The 17,290-nt window shown below is 40.9% G+C and overlaps 1 protein-coding gene across 2 annotated transcripts; it reads right to left on the reverse strand.

Moving 5' to 3' along the window:
- Window positions 1-5,244: 5,244 nt before the first annotated feature.
- tor1 (torsin family 1) lies at window positions 5,245-11,420 on the reverse strand. Of its 2 annotated transcripts, none has more exons than XM_030065857.1 (5): window positions 11,222-11,420; window positions 8,776-9,041; window positions 8,485-8,660; window positions 8,096-8,223; window positions 5,245-7,391 (listed from the first exon to the last, which is right to left on the reverse strand). In XM_030065857.1, exons 1-5 carry the CDS (start codon window positions 11,418-11,420, stop codon window positions 7,147-7,149), a joined length of 1,014 nt encoding a protein of 337 aa, XP_029921717.1. In that variant the 3' UTR covers window positions 5,245-7,146. The 2 variants fall into 2 exon arrangements, with proteins under 2 accessions (XP_029921717.1, XP_029921718.1); XM_030065858.1 differs by lacking the exon at window positions 11,222-11,420 and adding an exon at window positions 10,083-10,394.
- Window positions 11,421-17,290: the final 5,870 nt, after the last annotated feature.

A 17,290-nucleotide genomic window follows, 5' to 3' on the forward strand; every position in this document is an offset into this window, starting at 1 on the left:
TCTCCTTTGGTATCAGGATTATTGTCTAATTATACTTTATGATTCACTAGACATAATATTATTCCATAGTTTAAATGAGATGATATCACAGTGATGTTGCTGTAATATTCTATATTCACCCATGCATTTTCTTGCATGGGTGGGCTATTCCTCAAGTATGACTAGTGTGATAAAATTGATGTATTTTTTTAATGCAAGATCACAGTTAAGCAAAAATCAGAGCATTCAAGAGAAAAAAAGATGCAAAACGGACACCTTTATAGGATTTCTGTAGTCACCTTGTAATTAAGTCAGTGCCACTACCAAGAACGCCTTTGTTATCATTTGTCAGCAGCTAATATGGCTTTTTTTTTTTTTTTTTTTTTTTTATTATTATTTTAAATTTAATTTTTTTTTTTTTTTTTTTTTGTTAAATTGGATTTTTCAATTAAGGCTGCATTACTATTTTTTTTTTAATTTATAAAAGTCAGCCGTTTCTTTGTATTTACTGAAAATCTAATATTTTCAGTATTTGGTACAGTATGTCCACTGTGTTCCTTGATCATAGTTCACAGTTGTGTCATCTGGCATCACTTCTACATTTTTGTAGGTTTGAGAATCCACATTATTACAGCACTCTTGAAGCGAATCACATTGTCTTGTCAGAATTTTGTCCTTTCACTTTTCAAATGTTGCCGAGGCTCACGGAGGCCGAGGTCTGGTGGCTGCTGGGGCGTGGGGAGGCATGTAAGTCAGCCCGCCCTGGTCTTCCTTGGACTTTCCTAGGGTCATTGTCCTGCAGGAAAATGAATCCTCTTCTACTGTGGGGCCAGCAGGGAGGACATGTCTCTGCAGAGTCGAGTGCTGCATCTCTTTGGTCAGTGTGTGGTGAAATTGTGTGCAAGGCACCAACTCTATAAGGCCCACCACTCAATAGTTTGGCTGCAGGTCTAATGCCCTGTTGCGTTACCCTCTCATGCAGCTGTCTCACAGATGCTCTGATCGCCACCATTAAGTTGAACTTTGATTTATCTATAAACATGTCTGTCTGCAAGTCTTGAACAGTGAGGTCATTGGCATTGTTTGGCCATTGCTGAATAGATTGTCATTAAAAGTTTGGGAGTTGCTGCTCTCCTATTAAGGCTGCAGTCTGCCAGTTGTTTTTTCACTTTAATCATCTTGAGGGACTTGTTCTTTGCTCAGCTGGGTTGTATCTTGGGTGCAGATGCTTTTTTTTTTTTTTAATCTCATAAAGATTATGCCATAATGAGGTCTTCAGAGTGTGAGGTCACCTAAGGGTTTCTTGGTCTTACTTTGGATGAAAATGATTTGGTTTGGGAAAATCTCTCATCAGACACATCAAGTTAGGGATGATTTGGTCCTGAGCAGTTTCCCCTGTCAAACTGCCTCCCTTTTTAAAGCAGTAGTGACAAAAAAAAAAAAAAAAAAAAAAAAAAAAAACATACAGAACCATATTCAATTTAGTAACTATTTGGTTAGCTAGTTAAAAGACCACAACAAATCACACTTTGCATTAGAATCACATTTGTGTTCATATTTAAATGACGTATATGGCACTGAAATGTACAGGCTGTATTTTCAGTGCACAGGACATAAATGTTTAACTGTGAGCTCTGATTATATATGATTATGTCACGCCTTAGACATTAGACACACAACAACAGGGGAAATGACCGACAGCTCACAGTTCTCGCCTCCAGCCCTCAGACTAAACCTGGCTGATGATTGGTTTAAAACAGAGCATGTTTCTCTTAAGTTAACAGTCTGAGTTTGTCCCAGAAATTGTGATCCTGTTCAACTGAAGAGATGAGAGAGTTTTACTACAGAGAAGGAGAACTTGACTTTAATACTCTGCATTCATTGGTGGTTCTGAACTGAGACTCTGGCGCCATCTGTAGGCAAATAAAACAAGTAAATCAACTCAGAGCATGAGTCAGTCTGTAACACTGCCATGATGTGGCAGCACCCAGGTCCACTGTCCTCCTGTCCAGAAACAGATGGAAAGAGGTGGAATTTCTCTTCTCTGTCAGGAAGAAAGTGATTCATGTCATCACCTCACTGTTTGTGCTCGTCTTCATCTTCATCTTGGACATCATCAGTTCACGGATTTTACTTTTTTGGAGGCCCAGACACTAGAGTTCCTGAGAGATTAGGAAACATGGCCAATGCTTTCTTGACTGCTGCCAGCTCAGCAACCTTGGATGGCTGGACAGACATGCAGGAGAAACTGGATGACCTGGAGAGGAAATCAAGCTGAAATTATACCATTGTCTTTGGCTTTTTAGGCTACTTCATCATCTGCAGGGAGATACTTGTACGAGTATAAAAAATGAGCACAGTCTGAAAAAGAAGTGGGTTAAGTCTCAAGCCCTGGAGCTATAAGACATGATCTCAAAGCAGAAAGAAAGAAATCCATCAGCTCGGCCAAACCTGCAGGGGGAATGCCAGTGATTTTGAAACGCTGGTGGTTCAGCAGTTTTTAAAAGTTTATTCTCCTCAGAGACAAAGAGGTGATTAAAAAAATGCATGAGCATGACCTTTGCTGACCACCGTGCTAGCTCACTAGCCTGCACCTTCAAAATGACAAAGTGAGCAAGATGACCGGGCAGCATCATGGGATGATAATGGTACTTACTGCATGAGATGGAGGCTGAGGGTCCCACTGCATGAGCAAGAAAAGTCAGAAAGAGACATTAAATAATCTGCAGTGGGAGAGAATGAAGAATATGGTCACAGACTGCTGATAAAAAAATAAAAAAAAAAACTGTGTATTATGTTCAGACTTTTTCAATTGGAAAACTGTCCTAAAGAAATCCCAGATTAATAATGTTTGCATTTATCTAAAGTTCTGGGGGGGAAATTAATAAAATCCTAAAATAATAATGTGTGTTTTGCTTAAAGTTCTGGGGAAACAATTAAGGAATGAATGAAGCTTGAACCATGTTTATAAAATTGGAATATTATCTCCTTGACCCCTAATGGAAAACTTTTGGAATTTTTTTTTTTTTTTTTCCAATTCAGTGTCCAGCTCTCCATCATACAGTGACATAACACACAGATTAGATATGGCCCACACGCTGATGGAATGCCCCAAAACAGACACTGAAACAAACTGTGTCCAGGAAGCCCATAATCACAAACATTTTTCTGGATCTGTGTGTTGAATGAGTTAACTCCGTTTTAAGATTTATACCTAACCACAAAATAACCACACAGAGAACAATCAGGGCCTGCAGTGATTTGTGGCCCCCGGGGCCGGTGTCCCACATGCCCTGTCAGTAATCCTGCCCAGATAAGAATGACATCACTCTCTCTCCTATCATCACCCCACACTCTGTAGACATTTGTACACTTCAACAATAAATCAGTAACAACAAATGTCTTCCCTTTACGTGGTGTCCGTGGGAAAGAACGAGTGACTGACCTCCCTGGAGGGAGATAAGGAGGATTGTAGTTGAAGCTCAAACATCTTCAACTCAGTTAATACAGTTTAATAATAGTTTTTAATATTTACAGCAAAAAAACAAATCATACTAAGAAGTATCGTAACTACTGTAAATTAAACAAGGCTTTGGATTTTAGGAAATAGTGATGGCATGCAGGTTTTATTAAAATATAACTGACTTTTGCTCATATCAGAGGCTGTTTGCCCTCTGATTACCACTGGCTGGCTGTAGGTCATAGTTTAGCCCCATATTTATTTACCAGTACATCTCTGTGGATATGTACAAGAACTCCTTAGACGTATCACATTGATTAGTGTATAGGCTATGATTTTAACTATACTTATATTAAAAAATCAAACATATGTTCAAAACAAAACTAAATTGCATATAATAAAAGACCCTGTCCCAATTAGTTTGATACCGTTTACTATATGTTAATGTATGTTTCATTAGATCTGTCAAGCTGAAAACTGTACAAATAAAGGAGCGTGAGCAGAGTTTAGATGGAATTACCTTCCACTACATCCCTGGTGCACGTCAGCTTTGGAAGCCAAAGTTTTTGTTGGAGAGCATATCGACGCTTTGTGCAGGCTCATTGTTGTCCCGCCACACAGTGAGGACACAGATCTCTCCACAGTGCAGCAGCAGGTCCACTTCCTCTGTGCTCTCTGCATGTCTGGACTGCCAGCCAGCTTTAAGTGACTTTATCAGAACCAACCTTCTGTTGTGGTGACAACGCTGCACTGCAAGGGACAGGGCTAACCTGTTACCTAGTAATAAACTTTTTACTCATTTGAACAGCTGTCTGTTTATTATTCTCTGTTGCACCATGAGATTTATAAACATTATTAATGTGGGTGTGGCTTCCTTCACTCCTGAGCCACTGCTTGGTTTTAGTATGGTTTTCTGCCATCTTCATTTGAACCTGCAGAAGCTGTATCAGCTGGTCACCCGGCCTCATCCAGTCCAATGCATATACACTACTCACAAAAAGTTAGGGATATTTGGCTTTTGGGTGAAATTTATGGAAAATGTAAAAAGTTCACACTACAGTGATATTATATCATGAAAGTAGGGCATTTAAGTAGAAGCATACACTGGTGATTTCCTCATCTCAAACAGTTTCTTGAAACAAAAGCCAACAACAGTGGTGGATATACCACAACAAAAAATGTCAGTGTCAATAACTTGTCATGTGCCCTTGAGCATCAATTACAGCTTGACAGCGACGTCTCATGCTGTTCACAAGTCGACTTATTGTCTGCTGAGGCATGGCATCCCACTCTTCTTGAAGGGCGGCCCTCAGGACATTGAGGTTCTGGGGTACAGAGCTCCGAGCCTCTACACGGCGACTCAGCTGATCCCATAGGTTTTCTATGGGATTCAGGTCTGAGAAAGTGCAGGCCACTCCATTTGAGGTGCCCCGGTCTCCAGCAGCCGTTCCCTAATGATACGACCTCGATGAGCTGGAGCATCAAACACCTGATGTGAATTTTGCCGTTAAACTCCTTGTTAGAGAACAGCAACTTGTGCAAAAAGTACTGAAACATTGAACAGTTGGACATGTGCATTCAAAAGTTTACAGAAGGTCACATTAAGTTCACCTGTAAAGGTTATAATGCATCTTAGGTTCATCCTGAAATTTCACCCGAAAGCCGAATATCCCTAACTTTTTGTGAGTAGTGTATATCCAACACATTGGCCTCAAACTGCGTTTATTTTTCAGGCCACACCTGAAAAGACCCACAGCCACTCACAGGGAAGAGAGAGTCAAAAAGAATATATCAGTGACAACACATTATGAAAATTACATTTTTATGCATGATTTGTGATTCAGTTGAGTCTTGACAGACAGCAAAAAACAGCAAAGGCCCTCACATTATTAGCATCCCATTCACCCAGAAACAATGCTCATTTACAGTCCATTTAAAAAAAAATGTGCTAGTAAACTGCTACCAAAGAGATAACACTGGCTATAAATGGTTTCTTCTAATTACAACAAAAAGGACCACGATTATTAGCCACCTTTTCTTTAAATCTGATGTTACAGAACATAAACATTTCTTACCACAATTTAAATGTTTGGGGAGGAGTGAATGTACGTGGACACTTTCTTCTCTGCTAATGACACACTGAATCATGTTGTTCATTTGTGAACAGTAACTGCACAGTAACAGTAAGGCACAGTATATACAGTTGTTTTCAAACGTGGGGTGGGGGATGTCTTTATCAGTTTCCTGCCAGAATTAAGTATACATAATTTGGACTGAAACACACATAAATGTATAATTCAGAATGATTATTAGCTACTTTACAGCCTTTGTACACCAAACAATTTTGTATCTGCAAATGATGAATTTCAAATACTTTTTTCCCCTTGAAGACTTTACAACTGTATTCATGAACACCTGGCTTCTTTTCAAAAAAATTCATGTAGCAATCAATTACTTCTTTTATGAGGAACAATGTGAACATAAATTTGAAAACTGACTTTTGTGCAACTAAACTGTCATGAGCACATGCACAGTCAACAACCAACTTACAGCTGAATTCACTAAGAATGCATGTAGAATCAACCACTACAAGGTCCAATCACAAAATATGAATTAGTGGTGAATCTGCATGGCTCTCATTTCATTAGTTTGCCAGATCAGAAAATTACAACTAACGACTGAATTTGACAAGTGTTGTACAAATAAAGTTTGTAATCACTCCATCCTACTGAACCTAACTAATGTTGCTGATTCTGCATGTCCGCATTCCAAACCACAGGTATTTTTTAAAACTCACATTATGAGCAACCTCAAAAGGCAAAACTACTGCAAACTGCAGCTGTGGACTTGGGGAAATACAATTCAGTGTCACAGCAACATGCACTGTAAATGGCATTCGACTTTTTTGTAGCGACAGCAAATGGGCAATATCATACAGGGTCTTGGCTGGGGGGAAAAAAAAAAGACAGTGACAAAACATGTGAGACACAACTTTCCACATGACATCTTTTTCAGCGCTTCCATCACTCTTTGAACAAGTGTAACATGGATGCAGCCCCACTATGGTTACTTGAAGTGACTAACTCATATAATGTGTGGAAACAACAGTTACAGTGGTAATGTAAGTGATGTGTATTTAAAAGTGTTGAAAAAACTAAAAGGATTAAGGCAGGTATTTCTAGTAACCCATGAATCTGAATAACAGAAAACACTAAAAAACACATCATACACACACACAAATTGGTATTTGGCGCACCACAAACGCACAGTAGTAATATGCCACTTGCTCCACTGAAGAGGAGCACCATTGTTTTCTAATTAAAATTCTTCAGTTCATGCGGCAGTATAGAAAACAAAAAAGGAAGTCATCTTCAAGACTCGCTGTGATATTACGTGAAAAGGCAAGGATCAAGAGCCCTAATTAGTCACCAAGGATAGCTTTCCGACCCCATTACTTTTTAATTGAACCGTCCCCGTGCTCTTTCAGTGGCCTGTTCATTCAGTGTAAGGGAGAAGTGACATCGGAGAAGGCCTGCTGATGTCCCCGACAAAACCAAGGTCAGACAGAGAAATCTCCACAGAGTTCAGTTGACTTGATTTGCTCTCCTCTGTCATTAGGCCCCGAGGATTTAAAAACAAAAACAAAAAAAACAACAAAACACTAAACGCAGTCTGTGATAGCCAGCAGCCTCCATCAGAGGCTAAGTTTATGTATAGTAGTCTAACTTGCTCTCTATTGTCTTGCAGCCTTTGACGGAGAACACTCGCTCGGCCTTTGGGAAATAGACCAGATCTCTGGCCAGCTGGTCTGCCACCTCGTGGTTTTTCACCATGCCCTTGGCTTCCATCTCTGCCAGGGCACACTGGACAATGTGCTTATGTTCCAGAGGCAGAAACGGAACAAAGTAGTCCACCAGGTTCTTGTCTATCAAGCTTGTGTGCCATAGCCCACCTGGAGAAAAGGATTCAAAAAAGACCAGAAGAAATGTTACCGTTTCTCAAATCTAGTTTGTGTGACAGTGACTATCCTTCCAAGCACAAAATATTCCACTTTTTGCCGTTATTCCAAAGAAAGACAATATTCCTACTAAGCTGTTTAAATGGCTAATGAAAATTAATATTCCACTAATATTCCCGGTTACATGCAGCCGTGCATACTCTGACTTGTTGGACCGTGCAAACACAGCTTCCTCCTTTCAATTGTTCAACCACTATACTGAAAAGGTTGGACTTGTGATATTTGTGCATATCCAAAAACCTGTTTATATCCCAGTCTTTCATAATGTTTAAGAGTAGCTGTGTTTCCCACCAGAAATGTGGGCTTTCCTTTTGGGAATGCATCACTACCCCAGCCTGGCAAACTGTTGGCTAGACAACAACACAGAGAGCTGGCCATAAACAGGCTCTTGAGATGCATATTCCAAATGCGCTGTATACATTACCCACAAATAATATCCCACATCTTAATCAGAAATTGCTACATTCAGAAAAAGGCCTTACTAGGGAAATCCAAACAGAATATGCTGTTAACACGGCCTGTATCAAATTCAGAATATTGTCAAATTCAGCGTAATGGTGGAAAATTGCTGTGCATGTAAACATATTGAATGACTCTATACAGCAACACAGGGAAGTGTTCATGTATTATCTGCTCACTTTGCTTATTGTTGAACACCGACAGAGACAGCGGCACCTCCAGGTCTTTGAGATCAATCGTCTGTCGGTCTTGTCCTGCTCTCCAGAAATCTAGAGCTATCTGGGTAATGCTCTCCCCTCCGGCATTGCTACGAAAAATATCAGCAACAGAGCACATATATTCATTGGAATCAACCTCTGATTAGTACTCTGATATCACAGTGTTGGGATTTACAAAAAAAATTAAACAGAACCACAATAATTATGTTACACAATCTTAGAAATAACTTCCATTCCTGTTTATATTTATATCCCTGTTGTTTTTCCATGTTGGCTCTCCAGATGAGTTCCTTACCCTTGTACAAATGAGAAAACTATGATTGAAGAAAATGCCTCTAGCCTTTAGTCACCTGAGAAAGATGAAGATAGCCTTCCGATAGCAAACTCCATCCACCTTGTCGTAGTACTCCAGGTACGGCTTTATGCTATCAATCAAGCCAGGATGCATCTTATCCATCTCATCAAAAATGAACATGGACCGTCCACAGTTGGTGACGTTGCCTTTGATCCACTGCTGTAACTGAGACTGACAAAAAATAAGGTGTTTCATTGATCTGGAGTGGTAAACATCACTGTATTTCAATAAGTAAAAAGATGTTTAGTAAGGTTATACTTTTTTAAAATTTTAGAAAAGGGTATACCTTGTAGGTATCGATTTTACTGGCATGGGGGAAGTGAAGTTCTGATGTGAAAACATGGACAAAACTGCTATCCATTCCCTCCTTGTAAATGTTTTCAGCAATAATCTGACTGACAAAATTCTTCCCGGTGCCAGTCGATCCGTGGAGAGAGAGGACCAGGGGCTTCTTCGGCTGGGCGTTGTTCATGAATCCGGTCAGGGCTTTTAAAACGATGCGAGATGCTATGTGCTGCCCAAACAACTTTTGTTCCAGGTCAACTTTCAAACCTAACAAACACAAAGCAAAATGGCAACATGGTTACTGGCATTGCCGGCAATACTGATTGGTCTACAAGCCGAAAGAAAGCTAGTTTTGTTCACATGTGGCAGCTTGGCTTTCACTTGTCAGGGTTAGGACCAGCCTACATAACTAACACTTTGCCGTTTTATAATCCTTCACAGCCTCTTAGATCCTCTGCTGCTGGTTTCTTGAATACAAACTGCCACATCAATAAGAAAATCAGTAGCTTAGCCTTTTTTGACTATGCAATGAAATGATGGAACTCCCAAAGGCTGTAAGAGATGGAAGCTCTGCGAACATTTTTAAACCACTACTGACAACTTCTTTATTCAACACGGCTTTTAACCAACTGTTACGCTTCCTTTGTTCTATTCTTTTACATATAGTTTACTGTTTCTGGATCTTACTTTGTTCTCCATCTTTTCTCTATCTTATTCATATTTGTATTTGCAGCCTCTGTTGTTTTCAACTAACTACATGGTTTGATCGTGTCATATTTGCACTTGTTTCAAATTGCCTGTTTTATTCTATTCTCTTGTTTTTTCACTTTATTGTAAAGAGCTTTGAGCTACACCCCGTGGATGAAAGATGCTGTATAAGTAAAGCATTGTTAGTAATTTTTTATTAATACAAATGTATACAAATCTGTGCAGACTGCTGTAAAGGGAAGTTATACTGTAGCAGACAGATTTGAAGGCAGGTAGAACATGATGAGGGCATGAAGGGGTCTCTCTGCTGGCAGCATGTCAGACTGGCTTTTCTCACCAGCAGGATAAACCCCTTGAGACGCAGCATGTCGTCTTTAAAAGGGGTCCTACAGTTTTAACTGCAAACACATCACAGAACCTTGCACCAAAGCACTCTGGATATCTCCGCTTGTTGCAGCAGTCTGCCTAATGTCTCATCACACAACTGTGATGTGAGCAATTAGAGCTCCTCTTCGTGAGAGCTGCACCGGAACAGCAGCCACTGCAAGGAGCAGAGCACAGGCAAGCCCAGCTCCAGGCCCACACCGTGCACCAGCTCACCTGTTGCATTGAAGGCGACCCATTTGGAATCACAACTTTCCTGAGAATAATTGTAGATGATCCGCCCCAGAGTCACGCCAAGTCCGACGACAACCGTTGTTGTGATTGGCTCGAACGCATCCGCCACCACACACGCGATTGAAACATACAGCAGGAATCTGTTGGTTACTCTCATTGTCGAAAGCACCGGGCGGCTGGCAGCAGAGGGGGTACACGGCGGAAAATAATCATAACAGATGGAAAACCTCGAGTAACTCGACCGAGCCGCCTGCCACCGAGAGCGAGAAAGGCGCCCGTTTCCTCGTACGTCATCACTGTGCGACAAAAATTGAGCTTCATTCAATAACAGAAATGTTTGAGGAATGATGCAAATATGGCAGGTCGGTAATACTAGCTAGCATGGTTGTTTTTTTAAAGTCGTGTGTTTATATTGGCTCCGATGCGGCTGACACAAAGCCCATCGCTAGCTCCAGCATACAGAGACGTGAGCAGCTGCGAACTGTACTCTCCTGAGGGGAGTCCACAGATAAACAAGTCAGCCACATCACTTGGAAGTGTGTTACGAAATATACTGTGATACTTGACCCTCCTGTGTTAAAATCTCCAGAAAATGATCATGATCAAAAATTGTTGCCCAACTTCATGTGTCAGCTACTTTATGTGTCTTGTTTACTATCTCTACCTCGAATCACCCCCTCTTCCGCATCACACTTCTTGTGGGAACCATGTTTTTTTCCTCCCAGATGTCACATGAACCATCAGCTCTCACACTACCACAGGTGAGGTGATGTTAGGTGAGGGCCCAAAAGCGGAGCCTTCCTTAATGCCACCCAAAACACTACTAAATTCGGAAAAGTCGTTAAGTCACGTGGAGCAAGAAAAAAAAACGATGTTATTCATGTATTTAGAGGCGTTAAACGTTGAATGGGTTCAATTTGCCCACAAAAGATAACAGGAGGCTTAATTTATTATCAGTAGTAACCGAATCTCGCTCCTGAGCACGGCGTGCAGGTTTTGTTTCTCTGCTCTGTGGAAACACCCTCCAGGTCTTCTTCCTTGTTGTCCACTTGTAGCTGAGGGTGTGTTCAAAAATCAAACGTGGTGACTCGTGTCATAACTCGCTGGGTGTCTGAAGTTACCTGAGCTGTTGAAGGAAATCCACTCCGGTCGACAGCATTCGTGGAAGTAGTAGAAGATGTTCTGGTAGCTGGCGAGGAAGCCGGTGAGAGCCGCTGCCATGCCAACAGCTATGCTAGTGCTGATGGGCTCTATCGCCTGGGTCGAGCCAGCGCAAACTAACATCCACAACAGGAAAACGTGCCGCTTTCTCGGCTCCATTCCGCGCAGACGTCGCCAGTTCGTTGAAATCGACTTATAAGAGGTTGTGAATTCAAGTCAGAGTCAACACGGCCACGTCAAACTGTCTGCTACGACCGGGCGAAACTGAACCGGCTGGCGCAGAGCGAGCAGCGACGCGTGCTAGCTGAATAATGCTAACGCTGTTGCCGTGAACGACGGGCCGACATGACGTCACAGTCCAAAGGTGAACTTCACCTGAGCTCGGAATAATCTGTTAACCCTCCTGTTCCCGTCAAATTTACTTACAGTTTTTTGTTTTGTTTTAGCAGTTGGGGTCAATTCGATCCCAGTAATTTAAGCAAGTGATTTAAACAACCGCCACGCCCCCCATACACCACAGTTCTTTGTGAGAGTCATGTTTTTCCCTCCCAAATGCCATCTGACTACCACTACAGGTGTGCTTATGTAGGTCAGGAAGTTTTTTTTTTTTTTTTTTTTTTTTTTTTTACTATTTTAAATGTCATGTTATAGTTCAGCAGTGTCATCCAAAGGAGCCGAAACAAATGTGTGTAAAATGTTGACATTTATTACATGTTTTATACCACTAAAACAGCCTGGGGTCACATGGACCTTAAACAAACACCGAAACGTACGCAATGTTTCCCGGACAGTGAACATATCATCATATTCGTTACGTTATTCACTTTTCAGTGAAAGTGAGAGGGGTCAGATTGACTTCAAAGATAATAGGAGGATGAATTAAATCCAGCTCAATATTTACATCAGAGAGATGATTCAACCATCTGCCTCCTTTTTCCCCAGTTATTTGTTTAAAAAAAAAAAAGGCATTTATCAACTGTTATATTTGGCTATAAATAAAGTGATAGAGATATAGAAGAATATGTTACCGTGCCTGAGTAGAGGTCACAGAGAGAGAGATCAATTAAAATTACAATTCAAATTTGTGTTTTGTGTCTGCAAAAACAAATGAAAAACAGGCTTGCTGTAAAGCCCAAACCAGCCAGAAGAGGGCGGTAGAGCACTTTGAATGGTGGTTCAGTGGTTCCCAGGCGGGGGCAGAAACACATGAGTTGGCATTTATGCATAAATGAAACTTTTTCTAAGTTTAAGTTTTCCACTGGTCTCACGTTATTCATGTCTCATTACAGCCCAATTGTCATTTTATGCCTTGAATTTTATGTCCTCGTTTTTTTTTTTTTTTTTTTTTTTTTTGTTTCAGATCAAGTCGCCATCGTCACGGAAAAATGTCGTCATTTAACCCAGTGGATGCTGCGCTAATTTCTTTTTATTTTATCCAGCATGGAAGGAAGTTTATAGCTTAACCTCCTGTTGTTTTGACTTGTATTTACAGCTATACAACACTGTAGTCACGTTTATTTACAGAAGCAGAGGGAAACAACATGCATGCAATACCACAGCCTGTACTTACAGACAAGATACACAGAGAGGAGCAGACTCATGTATTGCAAAGAGGACAGTGAAATGCACTTAAATAGTAGGGTATACATGCACACGTTTCAATAAAATAAAATGTATTGATACAGATGTACATAAACATATAGATATGAATAGTAACAGTTTAAAACAAAAAAAAAAAACAAACAAACAAAAAAAAACAAGATACTCTGTTTTTGTCTGTTTTCTGAGAGTCCTGGTCAAGAAAGAGTGGAAACACATTTAGTTAAACAAAATCAGACACTCACACACACATGAAACAGAGAAACATGGCAACAAAACTTAGAGAAATCAGCTATGCAAAGTCCACTAAACTGGAGCAGCAAACATTAAAACAATTGCAGCACGCAACAAGGAGTTTAAAATGCCCATTACCTCAAAGTTATACAAACAGGTCCAAACTTAAAGGGCAGACGGGCAGCTTTAATGAGAACTGTGGGAAGTTTCAGTAAAAAGCAAAAAAGCAAATCCAGATATGTAGCAAGATCAAAAATGGCTTGTTGGCAAGGGATCGGATATGAATGAATGAATGATACTTTATTAATCCTTTGCAGGAAATTACATTGTCACGGCAGCTTCATCACTTCAACACACACAAAATTGCACACTCATACTATACTAATTGGCCACTTTAAGTCTAATGATAATAAATAGAAAAATAGGGTTGATAAGTGGGTGAATAAATAAATAAATAAACATGGACATCATACAGGAAGCAGAGATTAAAATCTAGGGTTTTTGTGCATTAAAAAGTCTTATGGCAGCTGGAATAAAAGACTTCCTGTCTTGCATGCTGGTGCAATCAGCCTTTGACTGAAGATGCTGCTGTTAATTCCCTGCAGGGCATGGAGAAGGTGTGCAGAGTTGCTCAGTATAGCCTTGAACATGGACAGTATTCTTTTCTCTGTTGGACCAGCTCCAGTTTGACCCCCACCACAGAACCAGCCTTCTTGACTAGTTTGTCTGCTCTGTTCCCATCTGCTGTGTAAACTCTCTCTCCCCAGCAGAGTACTGCGAAGAACAGAGCACTGGCCACCACTGTATGGTAGACATTATGCAGCAGGGGTTGGCAGATGTTGAAGGACCTTAGCCTCCTTAGGAAATAAAGACGGCTTTGCCCCTTGCTGTATGCCACCTCCATGTGGCTCTTCCAGTCAAGCTTGCTGTCCAGCTGCACACCTAGGTATCTGTGGCTGGGGACCACCTCCACCTCTGCACCCCTGACGGTAACTGGTGTTGTATGATATATTGTTGGATACTGAGCAGATCTAGCTTTGCGGTACGGAGGTGAGGCCTTTGAGCCATGTGACACTGACATGGAATAGATAACAAGTTAGACTGATTTGCCACTGGAGTTAAATGCACATTTTTCAAAACAGCAACAGGGTACGCCGGGTCCCGGCTTGTCCTGGGCACAGTGACGAGTATCAGTGAATATAAGGAGAGCTGAATTTTCACTTTACTTTGATGTCGCAAGTCTTTCGATCTGTCGTCAGACCCAAGCAGAAGTGACCTTCCTTTGGGTTTCCTAGGGTGCTACATCTCATCCTGTCTTTGTTTCGCTCCATTTTGTCCTTTTGAGAGGCAGTACGTGGGTGACACAGGCAGTAGGACAGTTTCGATATCTCCAGTCCCAGAACATGTTGAGATTGTCAGTAAAGGCGACAAGCAATTAAGGTATTAGCTCATCTTTGGCCTGATGATCGGGGAGCACTGATAAACACCTCAACATTGAAGGAGCTGATGGTTTCACTCAGTGCTTGAGATTGTTGTTTGCAGTGTCTGTGTGCACTATAATGTTTTGGGGAATGCAGTGAGAATTTGTGGGATTTTTTTTTTTTTTTTTTTTTTTTTTTTCAGTCATATCATAGACCCAAAAACATCCCAAGAATATGGAATGTTTTTGTGTTCATACTTATGTTCATGCCTTGACTGAAATAAAATAAAAATCTCCTGACCCCAAGCCCTAAAAGTTATGGAAATCATTTTGGTACGCCATACAGTTGAGCTGCTATAGACCAATTTATTGCAGCAACTTGCATAAGCCATCACAAGTGAATGCAAAGTCCAGTGATCATGACACTCACAGATAGTGATACAAAGTCACATGGCACATTTATATCCTTTGAATCATTGCAGACAGACCACTACCTCCCTGGGTCTCACTTTTTAAGGTGTCTCTAGGCCTGCAGTTTTGCAAGGGAATACTCCCCCCCCTACCACCAAAAATGCCAAAGCAGCCAGGGAACAAGACTTAAACATGAACCTGACAGAGGAAAGCTGGCTTCACTGTTTAGAGCTGTACATCTTCCTGCTGTCTGAAAACAGCTGTCTTATAGAATTCAAAATGCTGCCCTGCTTCCATTATTTTGAGGGAGAGACAGGCTAGGATGTGCATGAGGAGCCACCAAAGCCCAGCTTCCCAGGGCCCCAGGCAACAGAGTGGATCCCAGCCCCACCGGTGTTGTATTTGGACTGTTTATTACAGAATCCTGCCTCATTAATGCCTCATTAATAGCCCAGAGGCTTCATCTCCTTCAGTGGCAGTCTGACAAGCCTCCCTTTTTCATGCACTGGGTCAATGAGGTGTTACTATTTGTCTCACTGGAGAAAATTAGATACAAATCCAGTAAAAAGTTCTCTGGCACTTGTGGCCTTTCTTTCTGGTAGTCGTATAGATCTTGGCTTCTGTAACCTGTGGGTCTGTACTCTAGGACGCTCTCCATATGTGAGGCAAGTGGCCCTACTTCCATTGTGCATTCAATTGTTTGGATGCAACCTTTGTCATCATTAATTACTTTTCTTTTTCCTGTATAGACACACACAAACAAACACATGCACACACACATTAATACCCTCTAAATCCCAAAAGATTATGTCAGTATTCCTCCATTATGGTATTTTCTGTCAATTTCAACCGCATGGAAACAGATTTCTTTGTACAGTGCGACCAACATGCACACATTCACCCGTACGCTCTCTCCCAAAGGTCAAAGAGCTGTAATAATATAGTCCAGTCATTTTATGAAAAAACCTAGGACAAATTGCAAGAGAAGCAAACTCAACTGATTTTGTATCCTCAGTTTGTCCTGAGTGAGGGGAAAAACATTAAAAGAAATCCCATTGGTGGAAAGTTTTGAAAATCACCTATTTATGACCACATATTACCAAAAAACACTGTTTTTAACACACAGGGGAAAGGGGTTCAAAATTTTACTTTCAGATATCTCTATAAAAATTCACAGGTTGATTACACACACAAAGACAAGAAAAAAAGTCAATTACAAGTTCTTTGAATTATTCTGTTTACACATACATATCACACATTATCTGATTTGATATGCGCTAATAAGGAATATAAGGAATAAATGCCAGAACAGGTATTAAAACAGTGAATTAAAAGGTTACTATATATACAGTAACCTTTTAATTCAAGGTCTTGGGACTTTTTTTTCCCTCACTCAGGACAAACTGAGGATACAAAATCAGTTGAGTTTGCTTCTCTTGCAATTTGTCCTAGGTTGACCCCAATTTTGGCCTAAAATTACTGGACTAATAACAACTCTGTGTTGTTAGGACTGTAGCACCCTGTCTATCACAACCTCTAAAATGAAACAACAATGCCCTGAAAGCCACATACACAGATCACCCTTCTGTTTTGGGAAATAGAATGAAGTAGGATGGGAAAGGAAATTGTATGTAGGATCAGTTTTGGGGGAAGCAGCTTGACCACACCCTATTGACAGTGGCTGGTTTCCTCCCGCCTCTGTGTGCCAGGACAGAGTGACCCATATCCACCATGTCTGAGAGCACTTTGCAGCCGAGGGGTTCAATAACTTTTTGTCTTTACTGACCACTGATGCACTGTTTTCACTCGGGTAATTACACAAATTAAGTGTAGTGTAGATAAATAGAAAATCTCTACAGAAAAAGCCAGAGTGTATGTACATGCATTCAATTGTGCATGCATGTCAAACTGATGCATTGTGAAAGCAGGTATTTTGGTAAAAGTGTGCCCCACTGAAGTGGATGTTATAAAGCCAGAATGGAGCACAGGGGAATGCTCTAGCTTTGACATTTCTAATGTAATACACTGACCCACTGCAGAGCCATTGCACCCATTATTTTGACAATATGAGGTAATACACACGTTTTGCTTTGTATCCATAAAGCTGGCCTAAGAAAGAAGCCCTTCATCTTATCTTTAGCTCACATTTTTTGGTCTCCAGCTCTAATTGAAGCTTTTCTGTTTTAAGAGGGGCCACTTTATAGATACCAAATGCCTCGTCCAGCATTTTAGTCTTCTGATGGCCTCTGTGGCCCCTGACGGAGTTTTGGCACACATTATGGATGAGATATTGGCTGTGACACCCTGTGAATAAGAACAGGTTTGAACCCGGCCTTGCAGCCAGGTTCTGTCTATGTTTTCATGT

The sequence above is a fragment of the Myripristis murdjan genome, chromosome 12 (genome assembly GCF_902150065.1).
Source record: "Myripristis murdjan chromosome 12, fMyrMur1.1, whole genome shotgun sequence".
Taxonomy (NCBI): domain Eukaryota; kingdom Metazoa; phylum Chordata; class Actinopteri; order Holocentriformes; family Holocentridae; genus Myripristis; species Myripristis murdjan.